Source organism: Camelina sativa, chromosome 16, assembly GCF_030686135.1.
Source record: "Camelina sativa cultivar CO46 ecotype springtype chromosome 16, ASM3068613v1".
Taxonomy (NCBI): domain Eukaryota; kingdom Viridiplantae; phylum Streptophyta; class Magnoliopsida; order Brassicales; family Brassicaceae; genus Camelina; species Camelina sativa.
Genome location: NC_141895.1, coordinates 835,085 through 847,519, shown reverse-complemented (window position 1 = coordinate 847,519; position 12,435 = coordinate 835,085). Strand labels below are relative to the sequence as shown.

General features: G+C 32.1%; 1 protein-coding gene, 1 long non-coding RNA gene and 1 pseudogene across 2 annotated transcripts; all 3 read right to left on the bottom strand.

The window, feature by feature from the left end:
* Positions 1 to 4,100: 4,100 nt before the first annotated feature.
* On the bottom strand, positions 4,101 to 5,399 carry LOC147924999 (uncharacterized). Its single transcript, XM_087490659.1, has 2 exons — positions 4,777 to 5,399; positions 4,101 to 4,506 (listed from the first exon to the last, which is right to left on the bottom strand). Exons 1-2 carry the CDS (start codon positions 5,397 to 5,399, stop codon positions 4,101 to 4,103), a joined length of 1,029 nt encoding a protein of 342 aa, XP_087346785.1.
* Positions 5,400 to 6,615: 1,216 nt separating this feature from the next.
* On the bottom strand, positions 6,616 to 7,137 carry LOC147924998 (uncharacterized). The gene is made up of 2 exons (XR_015583533.1): positions 6,944 to 7,137; positions 6,616 to 6,822 (listed from the first exon to the last, which is right to left on the bottom strand). It is a non-coding gene; the product is annotated as an uncharacterized LOC147924998 (long non-coding RNA).
* Positions 7,138 to 9,254: 2,117 nt separating this feature from the next.
* On the bottom strand, positions 9,255 to 10,967 carry LOC104753193 (uncharacterized; annotated as a pseudogene).
* Positions 10,968 to 12,435: the final 1,468 nt, after the last annotated feature.

The following is a 12,435-nucleotide window of genomic DNA, read 5'->3' as shown; positions in this document are numbered from 1 at the left end:
TAAATAAAAAATAAACTGTAGTTAACTAAAACATTACAAACAGAAAATCGAACCATTAAAAATTTGGTTAATCAAATATCATAACACAAAGATAAATGTCTAAGAAAATATGATATATACATAATACATAATTTATGCCCATATGTGACTCTTCAAAGCCTTTCGAATTGCAACTCTTGTAAGACTATTTCCTGAAATAAAATAATTAACATTCTATAATGAAAATAATGTTTATCCAAACTCCAGTATTATTGGGAAAAATGTAAATCACTTATTACCTCGATCATTCTTGTCAAGAAGTCATAATTAATACTAAAAGTCTTAAGTATAAAGAAAGTTTACCTTCTTTTCTTTTTTTCTTTGTCAAATGAAAGTTTACCTAAAAGTCAGAAAAAGGTGATGAGCTTCATAGCGTATTTATAATTCTGAATGAACATTGATCAATCAGAATGGCGGACTAGCTAGTCCAAGAAGATTATCACATAAAAAGGAACAGACAAAGACTAAATAATTTGTGAAGTCGAAGTATATGATTCAGCTACCAAATCCAGTGGTCCTAACAAGTATTGTAGAACTCTGAAGAGAATCACCAAGAGCAAAATATATAACACCTATTTAGATGATTTTGAAGAAACACATGAACAAAATAACTAAGCCTTAAACACTATATATACAAAGAATGAAAGAAATTAACGAAGAACTTACCACACATATCAATGGAAGATAAGGCATTATAAAGCAGCTATTCCATCACGCTTGAAGAGTACAAATTAAAGCTAAAAGTGAATTGCATATATAACAAGAAGTAGCAAAGTGGTTAGTGTTTGTAATGACGTCTATAAATCTCTATTAGAAAGAAGACAAAGTGACGTCTATATGTTATACCATTTTGCTATGTCCTATGTAAGAATATTGGCAAGACAAAGACTATATGTGAGCACATTGTCACAAAGATTAAACCAGTCAATGGAAAAATGTGTTTGATGATCTAAGATGTTGTTTACTTTAATGCTTAATTAATCCTAATCATCTTTAGTTTAATCAATTGTTTTTTGTGTTTCAGACTTTATGTTTTGTTTGAATTAGATATTTTAATTAGTCTCTCTACTTAATATTACCCTTCGTGGTGACTAAATATTATGTTCCACAATATTTTTTCTGTTGTACTTTAAACTTTTAGAACTGAGATTCCTATTATCTTTGTATTTGGTTTCTATAAAACAAGTTTGGTTTAAAAAAAAAAAATGTTCCACAGTATTTTAATCACTTGCAATACTTTATATTTTGGATTTTATCTTTTTAATGGTTAATATGATCGTCTATGAATGCTATGCTATATTAATGTTATCTATATAGGATTAAAATGTTAGATAAATTGAACTATTTTTATTTAAGATGCAAATTAGAGGATGTTCCACGGAGAGATACGGAGGATGTTCCACGGAGAGATACCACATGTTGTGTGGATGATGTTAGACGTGGCACTTACATGTAGTAATGAATGGTTTTTTCCTGCAGTAATTAATTTGGAAGTTAGAATTAAAAAAAACAAAAACAGAAAAAAAAAATACATTAATTCTTTATCGATAACTTTTAGCTAGACGTAAGTTATAGACTTTTATTTTACCTTCTGCGTTTTACTGATTAAAAACTAACATATGATTATTATTTTGACGGAAATAGATAATTTTTGCGCCTAATCTTATTATATTCAAAAGTAATGAATAAACAATAATTAAACATATATACAAACTCAAAAGCAAACAAATAATAGAGACAAAACAGAATTTTCAAGATATGCACAAGGGACTCATTACAAACGTACAGTGTAAATATTTATGCGGACTAATACAAAAATAGTTGGTCTCCGATCCTCCTCATCTTCTATAGTACTAATTACTAATGAGAGGCAATGGGATTATTTGACCACATCTATACATACGGTCACTCACTCTCCTATCATTTAATTTTGTTCAACCCAAAGTATGATTACTTTATCAGTCACTCACTTGACTTGCTGAATGAATTTTCGTCATACTCATTAGTAATATAACTTTTAATAATTTGTTTTCACAAGCTTTTATTATCCTATGGGTTGTATGGTAGTAGGTCAAACTACAAAGTCTGATTATATTTTTGTATGCGGTGAACCGTTAAACGCATCTAAAGTTGCTTGTTTTTATATGTATGAACGCGCGTGAATCAAGACTTTGTTATATGTCTGTAAATGAATTCAAATCATTAATTAGCTAGTATAGCATAAGGCCATTAAGGTTGTTTTTTATAATATATATATATATATGTATATGTTGGATTTGCTTACTTTTAATTAATATAAATGTTTATCAACTTTAACAACATATGTTACTATGTTAGTATCTAAAATAAATACATAAGTATGTTAATTAAAAATATTCTTAACGTTAGGTTTTAAATAGGAATAAAAAAAGTAATTATATTTCTTTCTATAGTAAGTAAATCATTATATAGTAAGTAATGTTGTGTGAGTAATGCAAGAGTGAGAGATTTTAAAAATCAAGTTCCTCGTATAATTTCAGGTAAAGCCCATAAAAAATTAGGAAGTGACTCCTCCATATATAAATCCCAGACGCACACAATTTGTACATGTTGTTTCTCGGGCTCTACTGGAGAGGAGAGATAGACTATATAACGTAGGTGGAATTGCCCTATGAGCTAAAGCTAATTAATGATGATTTGTTTTATGCACAGAACCATCAGATCATTTTCTATTGTTTACACGTGTCATCTCTTGCTTACTGTTTTTATTTACGATGCAAATCAGAGGATGTTCCACGGAGAAATACCACATGTTGTGTGGGTGATGTTAGACGTGGCACTTACATGTAGTAATGAGTGGTTTTTTCTTACAGTAATTAATTTGGAAGTTAGAATTAAAAAAACAAAAACAGACAAAAAAATACATTAACTCATTTTTTTTGTCGTTGAAGTTTGCTAATTTCTTTTAGTTTATTTAAAGTATATTTTTTAAGTTGACATTGTTTTTTACTACTATGTTATAGTACTATACAATATATATGTTGGCTATTAAATATGTAAATATCAAATACGATAAACCCACTAAAACCATGTCTTTGGTACGGTACACAATTATTATTTTACAAGCCCATGTAAATTACCCAGCTCTATTATAACAAATAGTTTAAACGGCTCAAAAATAATTAAAAAATAATAGCTAGACCAAAAAATTCAATAAACATATATCGATACACATTTAAATTTACGTTTTCCAAATAATATAGTAAATTGCGGTAAAAGAAAAAAAAACAAAAAGGAGAAGAAGTAAATACTATAAATGTATTTCACTTTTATTAAGCTAAAATAAATATTTAAGGCTTACTTTATACATTTTCTGGAAAATACTTTTGTATACATCAATCTTTCACTTATATTTTTAAAATATATATATATATATATATAACAAAAACCTTTTGTCTGCCAGGCTCATAGCGAGCATAATTAAATACCAAACCATGCGGAATTTACCAACACAAGTTAGAAACTTAGAAATCACAAACGTCATTATGAGATCACATCACATTTGAATCAAGATCATTCCAATCTACCAGAGACAAGACAAGGGTCTTTACTAGATGTGATTTCTGCGATAGTCATAAACTGGGCACACAATTGCTATAGATTTCTCAATTCTTATACTCTTAAACAAGATCGAAGAGCTGTAATGTTGTATGAAAAGAAGAATAAAAAGGAAAACAAGAGCTGCATGGCCCTAACGTCGGTTTCTAATTCTGCACTCATTAACCTTTGTAGTGTGTGCACATACTGTATATATGATTCATGATTGTAGCACACATGCATGCCCTTCGAAAAAAAATTCCATTTAGATATATTCGACTTAATACTAAAACATTTAGTCTGGGAAATATTTTATTCCAGCTTTTGTATATATTCTATTTACTTTTCACAATTAGGGAAGAGTCGACTTACATTAAGAAAAAAAAAAGACAACAGCAAAAACAGAATAAATCTACATATATTGAAAGTAATTAAACATTTTTTTTTTGGTCAAACGCGTAGATTAATCTTAAAAGTTGGGAAGTTTACACTCCACTAGGGGATGAATTGATTACACACAAGGAAGAATAAAGAGCAGCCTTAGCTAGAGAGTCAGCAGCTGAATTATCAAGTCTAGGGATAAAAGAAAAGGAGATAGCAGGAAGGAGAGCTTTTAGGCGGGAGATATTATGGAGGATACCCCTGAGTTCCTTAAGGCTTCCATCAGTATTAATAAGCTTAATAAGAGACTGTGAGTCTGAGAAGATCTTCAAGGATCGGATTGAATGGAGATGAGCGATTGAAGTGATGTCAGCCAGAGCATTGCGAATCGCCAACACCTCTGCTACTAAGGCACAAAAGAACATGAGGAAGACGCCTGAGAGAGTTGCAGGCCAGAAGGGTCCTGGAGAATCCATCCCACGCCACACATACCTTTCATCGAGCACCAAGCTGCATCGGCAAAACATATGTGTGTGTCAGGGGGGTCAGGAGTGAAAGAAGCCACAAGGGTGCGTGGTACTGTCTTGGGAATGACAATTTGAGCTTCTTGGCTGTCTAGCTGCTACGATGGCTTTGAGGAGGACTTCTTTTGCCGAGCAGGAACAATCTTCAAAGAGTAGGAGGTTACGAGCAGTCCAAATGTTCCAGAGAATCCATGGAGTCAGTGGGGTATGAGACACTCCCACAGGGAGTAGGCATGTCAGTCGGTTAAAACCCTACAGTAGCTGTTGAGTGGATGTGATCAAGCTATGATCAGGTTGGTTCACAAAGGGAGCTAGTCCCCACACTTCACCTGCAAAGGCACATCCCGCAAACAAATGAACCTCATCTTCATAGCCTCCATAACGTTTACAACCAGCAACGCCTTGGACACCTCTTTTAGTTAGGTTTGACCCAACTGGTAATGCCCCAGAGGCGAGTTTCCAGAGAAAGTGATTCAGTTTGGGGACAATTTTTGGTTGCCAAACAAGCTTAAGCCACTCAAACCTGGTGCAATCATCCTTCTGGGGAAACGTTTTTGCAAGAGCATACCCGGATTTTGTCGAGTAAGAGCCTGATTTTTCAGGTAGCCAGACAAAAAAAAACCCTCGAAGGAACCGAGCTAGTATTCTTATATCCTCCTCATATTGAGGTAAAATCTGACGAATAACATCCACATTCCAGTCATTGGATTCAGGGCAGCGGAGCTCTTGAACTGTTAAGTCAGTTGTAGCTGCAGTAGGAGGACCAAAAGGAGTCTTTGGTTGAGAGAGGGATAGCCATGGATCCTCCCAAACCTTTATGTAATCTCCCGTCCCCACAGCCCAGCCTAGTCCTTTGAGAAGCAGATCCCTACCCACCATTATACTGCGTCAATCATGAGATGCTATTTTTGGAGAAGATGAATAATCTACAAAGCTAGAGGAATTGCAATATTTGCCTAAGAGAACCCGCGCAAGTAGGGAGGTGGGTTGGCTCAAGAGCTTCCAGGCAGACTTCGCTAAGAGGGCATCATTGCACACTTCCACATCTCGAAAGCCTAAACCTCCTGCGTACTTCGGTAAGGTGAGAGTATCCCAAACCACCCAGCAAATCTTCTTTTTCTCCGGCTTGTCGTCCCACCAGAACTGGATGAGGACGGATTGGATTTGTTTGCACAGAGAAACTAGGAGCTTAAAGTAATTAAACATTATTTAATTTACACAATTCTATAGATTTTGATTCTTTAATTTGTTGAGTCTTTTAATATAGATTTATGTTCTTTGCAAAAAGAATTGAATAGCACCACAAAAATCAACTATTAAATAAAAGAGTGTTTCGTATCTGGTAGGCATGTGCACTCTCGCAAAACAACATAAGAAAATATTCCGAATTTTGACCAATATTATTGAAATGAAATTTCACTACGTGGATATGATTGAAATTTGTAAGAACAAATAAAGATTAATTTTGTTGTAGTCGTCATGATCTTTTGAAATAGTCTCCAACAAAATGGTTCTTGAACAGCAATCATTTTAACAAAAAAAAGAATCACTAGGTAGTTCCGACCGAAGAACAAGGAGGGTATCGAACAAGATGTTTTTCTTTTTTTTTTGGAAAAAATATCGAACAAGATGTTTCTTGGCTGGGAAATGTTTGAGAATTTTTTCTTCTAGTATATCATTTGACACAGCTCCGCTAGCTTTTGGATCAGTTATATATGTCTTTCTTCATTGTTTTCAACCGTGAATTTGCCGCTATATCTCTTAAGGTATGTATAATGTAAAAATATTATTAACTATCTAGAGAATCTTACCAATTTTCCTTCTCCTCTTTTGTCCACAAGAATTTTTCTTTCAACCCTCTATATATCCAAGAATAGGAAATAATAATAATACACGATAATAAAACATATCACAAGAAAAATGCCAATTTCAGTTTCATTCGTAGACACAAGAAAAGAAAAACTCCACATGTGTATAAAAATTAAATCAATTATCCAAAAGAAATTGTGAAATTACTATATTGGTCCAATTTATATATATATATATATATATATATATATATATATATTTATTTTATTTTTCTTAGATAAAGTTGGAGATAAGAAAAAATATTATAATAAAAGTCATGTAAAAATGAACATTTTTTTTCACGCATATGACCAAAAGGGAAAAAGGAAAATTATTCTTCCATTTATTTATGTAAACAAAACCACCAAATCACCCACCATTGAAGATACGTCCGAGTCCACCATGGGAGATCGGGATTTCAAGTCCACATGGTAGCCTTTCATCATTGGAGAAACTACAACCAAAAAGCGTAGATAAGAAGAAACTAAAGGAGCTTACAGTCTCTGTTTTTCTCCTTAAACACGAAAAAAGAAACGAAACATAAAGAGCTTAAACAAAACCACCAAATCACCCACCATTTCTGAAGATACGTTTGAGTCCACCATGGGAGATCGAGATTTCAAGTCCGCCATGGTAGCCCTTCATCATCGGAGAAACTAAAACCAAAAAGCGTAGATAAGAAGAAATTTAAGGAGCTTAAAGTCAGACGATCACATTTGACTATCATGTTATCTATACAGGAGCTTAAACTAAAACCAAAAAATAGTTTAATTTATCCTAACATTTTAATCCTATATACAGGGCCGTCTCTACCCCATGGCAGAGTAGGCAAATGCCATGGGTCCATCCCAAATATTAAAAAAATTCTTTAAGCAAAAAAGTCCAATTTTTTCAAAAAAAAAAATTATTAAGGGTTTTTAGGTTTTTTTAAATTTTGACAGAGGTCCCATATTAATTTAAGATGGGGCTGCCTATATAGATAACATTATTATAGCATAGCATTCATAGACGATCACATTAACCATTAAAAAGATAAAATCCAAAATATAAAGTATTGCAAGTGATTAAAATACTGTGGAACATTTTTTTTTTTTGAACCAAACTTGTTTTATAGAATTAATCTAAGAACATTTGTGTAACAAACAAAATTAATCACTTGCAATACTTTATATTTTGGATTTTATCTTTTTAATGGTTAATGTGATCGTCTATGAATGCTATGCTATAATAATGTTATCTATATAGGATTAAAATGTTAGGATAAACTGAACTATTTTTATTTAAGATGCAAATCAGAGGATGTTCTTGGGAGAGATACCACATGTTGTGTGGGTGATGTTAGACGTAACACTTGCATATAGTAATGAGTGATTTTTTCTTGCAGTAATTAATTTGAAAGTTAAAATTAAAAAAAAAAAAAAATACATTAATTCATTTGTTTGTCGTGGAAGTTTGCTAATTTATTTTAGTCTTTTTAAAGTATATAATTTTAAGTTTACATTGTTTTTGTACTATATGTTATACTATACATATATATATATATATTGGCTATTAAATATGTTCATATCAAATACGGTAAACCCACTAAAAACCATATCTTTGGTAAGGTATACCATTATTATTGTACAGGCCCATGTAAATTATCCAGCCCCCATTATAACAAATAGTTTAAACAGCCCAAAAAATAATTTTAAAATAATAACTAGACCAGGAAAACTCAATAAGCGTATATACATTTAAATTTATGTTTTCCAAATAATATACTCCCTCAATTCCAAAATATAGAATTGTTTAGCTTTTCTCTTTGTTCCAAAATATAGATTTTTTTCAGATTTCTATGCAAGTATTAAAACAATTTTGGTCAAACAATTTTATGTGAAACTTATCGTGTCATTATTCCATTTTTGCAAAACTTATCGTCTTTCAAATTCATGGGTTTAGAAACTGATTTTTTCATTAAAAAAAAAAATCTGAGACAAAAAAATGGAAAATAGAGAAAGCAAATCAAAAGAAGTTCAACCCATTAGCAAATCAAATCCTCACAAATTTGATTTAAACAAATATTTTCATGACAACAAAGAAGAAACTCCTCCCACCGAAATACCAGAACAAAAAGAAAGCATAGCAAAAAAACTTAAATCGATCAAAAGGCAGTTTATGGGACCATTCATCAATTCGATCTGGACGAACCGTATTACGACGAAGTAGCCTCTCATCTGGAAAAGTCATGGGAAGAAATTAAATTGGATATGCTGAAGATATTGCTCCCTGCATATTCTAAGGTTTGTATCATAATTAAAATTTCATGTGATGCAGTTTGATGCAGTAGATAATCTTATTGATTTTTTTTTGCAGAAAAAGTGACTAGTCCGTTGATAAATTGCTTTGCTTTCTTTTGTATTGCTGAAGATTTTGTATTGGATCGAAACAGGGGAAATCAACATCAAATATTTCTCAAGACAGCTGATAGCTTTTCAATTCAAGTCCACAGTAGTTAAAATCTACTTATTTCTCAATTTTTTACTGTGATTTTATTGGTGTAGACTTGTAGTTATGCATCAATACAAATAAGTATGGTTCGTGTGATGGCTATGCTTCTTTCTTTCTCATTTTTTTTTTGTTTTTTGTTTTTTTCTCTTTAGATATTGTTCCACTTGCTATGAACGTAGAGGACTAGTGGAGTATTTTTCTATATTTGGATAAGCTTCTCTCACTCATCACAACCCAATACATGTATACAAAAGAACACAAAATCCTTAGAGTGTCGCTGAAGTAATAAAATCCTTAGAACTGCAGAGGTATCATCAAGAGTTTACAACCAATAAAATCCGATCTGAGAATGTTCACAAACAGAAAAAAAACATAGACAAAAGAAGACCATTTCTACTAATTTGACGACCTGAGAATGTTCAACACCTGTTCCAGCAACATAGCATCACAACTTAATTGTTTGGAAGAAGACCATTTCTTTCCAATGTAGATTTCTTCATATGCGGTATCTTGTACTTGTTTGATCCTCCAACTTTCATGATCTCTAGCATACAAGATTGAAGAGTCAAAAAGATACGGTTTACCTGATTTGTAGGATACCTTTCAAATGACTCTTCTACCGCACAAACAAGATCTTTTATGGTTTTTGGACATGCTTTATGTTGCAGCGATTGAATGGCACTAAAAAATCCAAGATCTAAAATATTTAGATCTGGCGAGTTCGGTGGTTGAGACTTCAACTGTATGTCAAAGCCATATCTTGACGCTGCTTCTTGAAAATCTGTATCCGAGCATGCGATATGTGTCCTCGCATTGTCTTGTTGGATAAAAATAGTCTTTCCCCTATCTTCTCTTGGCCACTTTTCATAAATTTTGGGAAGAACTTTTTCAATCAAGCATGCCTTTATATCCTCCCTCTTAACAGAAGTTGATGCTTTTAGTTCCAAAGTTCCTGCATCTCTATTCTTACTCCGCCTCTTAGCTGCTTCCAAAGTAACAAATGGAAAGATACCAATTTTTCCAGAAAATACCTCATTTCCTTCCTCATCAAATCTTGGACGAGCCATCGCCGCTAGAAACATTACTTTCCCAATAAAATTCTTACTTTGGCATGTACGATGTGGATCGTCTTCAACCGGAAGTAGATAATATTTCGCGGTCTTCTTCGTCATATAAAACCACTTTTCATCGATATGCACAATATTGTACATATCAACAAACTTCGGTTCATGAGGTAGAGTATTCTTATCGAGCATAGAAATGCAAAATTCTAGTCTACCTTTCAGATTTGCTTCCTTCAAATGTGGTTTGATCGGATTGGTATGACGTCGAATAGCTCCTTCTTTCTTACGCCTATGTAATGTTCCAAGACTCATGTCCATAGCTACGGCAAACGTTCTCAAAGTTGTGCGCTTCTGTAATGGAATGGTGGCAACTTTATCCACATCAAGTGCAATTTTCTTACGACCACAATTTCCAGTTCTTCTATGAGATACATCAACTTTTCCATCTTTAGCTGTTTCTTTTGCTCTTCGCCAAATCTTCCGTACGATTTGTATAGGCACTGAAAAAAGATCTGAAACTTCTTTTGTATGATATCTGTTGAGATTACCATTATCACTTCTTGCTAGCAAAGCACTGAAAATTGCCCATCTCTCTTGATTAGAAACATTTCTTCTACCGCTTGGTAGAATCGTATCACCTTGAAACTGATCATCGTTTTCTGCAATAATTAAAAAAAGTCACTGTCATGCTACGTAACTCAATCTAATTAAAATTACAAAAACAACACTTGTAAAATTACCGTATGTAAGAGAAAATATTTAACAAAACTATGTAGAAGATGAACAGCACTTGTAAAATTATTGTAACTCTAAAAACTCATGCGTATACAAAAAGCATTATCTCTGGTTTATTTAAACTTTTAAATTAACTAATTTAAAAACATGGAAAAAGATTCTCACCTGGATTATGATTAATAGGATGATCAAAAACTTCATCGCCGTGACTAAGATCATCTTCTTCTATCCTTGGAATTTGGTTTAAATCAATCAAAACTTCTGCCTCATGATTTAGGATTGGAAAATTCAAATCAATATTGTAATCCATGAAAAATTTGGTAAATCATTGTTAGACCAAAGAAATTATATAGAGATAAACAATTGGAGTTTCTTGGTTCATATGGCTCCATAGTGAAAAATTTGAACTTTAGTTTCAAAGTGTTTACAAAAAAATGGCTCGCATCTTAAATTTTTTTCTTGTAATTTGTTAACAACCCCTATTTAAGTGGAATAAAATGTGTCTCTTAATATTCTTAATTATCCATTCTATTTTTTTCTTTTTTTGTGGTCAATTAATGTGTTCAATTAATGAGTTATTTTGTGTTAAATTTTTTCTTAATAAGCGTGCTTTTAGCCAAACAATTCTATATTTTGGAACATAGGGAGTAGTAGATTGTGGTTAAAAAAACACAAAAAAGAAGAAGTAAATACTATAAATGTATTTCACTTTTATTAAGCTAAAATAAATATTTAAGGCTAAAACTTTATACATTTTCTGGAAAATACTTTTGTATACATTAATCTTTCACTTTTATACTAAAAGAAATAAATATAATAAACACCTTTTCTCTGCCATAGCCAACATTATCAAATATCAAACCATGCGGAATTTACCAACACAAGTTAGAAACTTAGAAATCACAAACGTCATTATGAATCACATCACATTTGAATCAAGATCATTCCAATCTACCAGAGACAAGACAAGAGTTTTCACTAGATGTGATTTCTGCGATAGTCATAAACTGGGCACACAATTGCTATAGATTTCTTAATTCGTATACTCTTAAACAAGATCGAAGAGCTGTAATGCTGTATGAAAAGAAGAATAAAAAGGAAAAGAAGAGCTGCATGGCCTAACGTCGGTTTAAAATTCTGTACTCATTAACTTTTGTAGTGTGTGCACATATATATGATTCATGATCGTAGCACATGCATGCCCTTCGAAAAAAAATTCCATTTAGATACATTCGACTTAATACTAAAACATTTAGTCTGGAAAATATTTTATTCCAGCTTTTGTATATATTCTATTTACTTTTCACAACTAGGGAAGAATCGATTTACAATAAGAAAAAAATAAAAGACAACAGCAAAAACAGAATAAATCTACATATATTGAAAGTAATTAAACATTATTTAATTTACACTATTCTTTAGATTTTGATTCTTTAATTTGTTGAGTCTTTTAGTATAGTATATTTATGTTCTTTGCAAAAAGAATTGGTTAGCACCACAAAAATCAACTATTAAATAAAAGAGTGTTTCGTACCTGGTAAGCATGTACACTCTCGCAAATTTCTTGTCACGGGGTTTGTTACACAAATGTTCTCAGATTGGTAGATGCATACTAAACCATTGCAGTAACCCTTTATTTTGACCAATAATATTGAAATGAAATTTCATTACGTGGATATGATGGAAATTTGTAAGAACAAATAATGATTTTGTTGTAGTCGTCATGATCTTTTCAAATAGTCTCCAACAAAATGGTTCTCTTTTGACCTACGAACAAG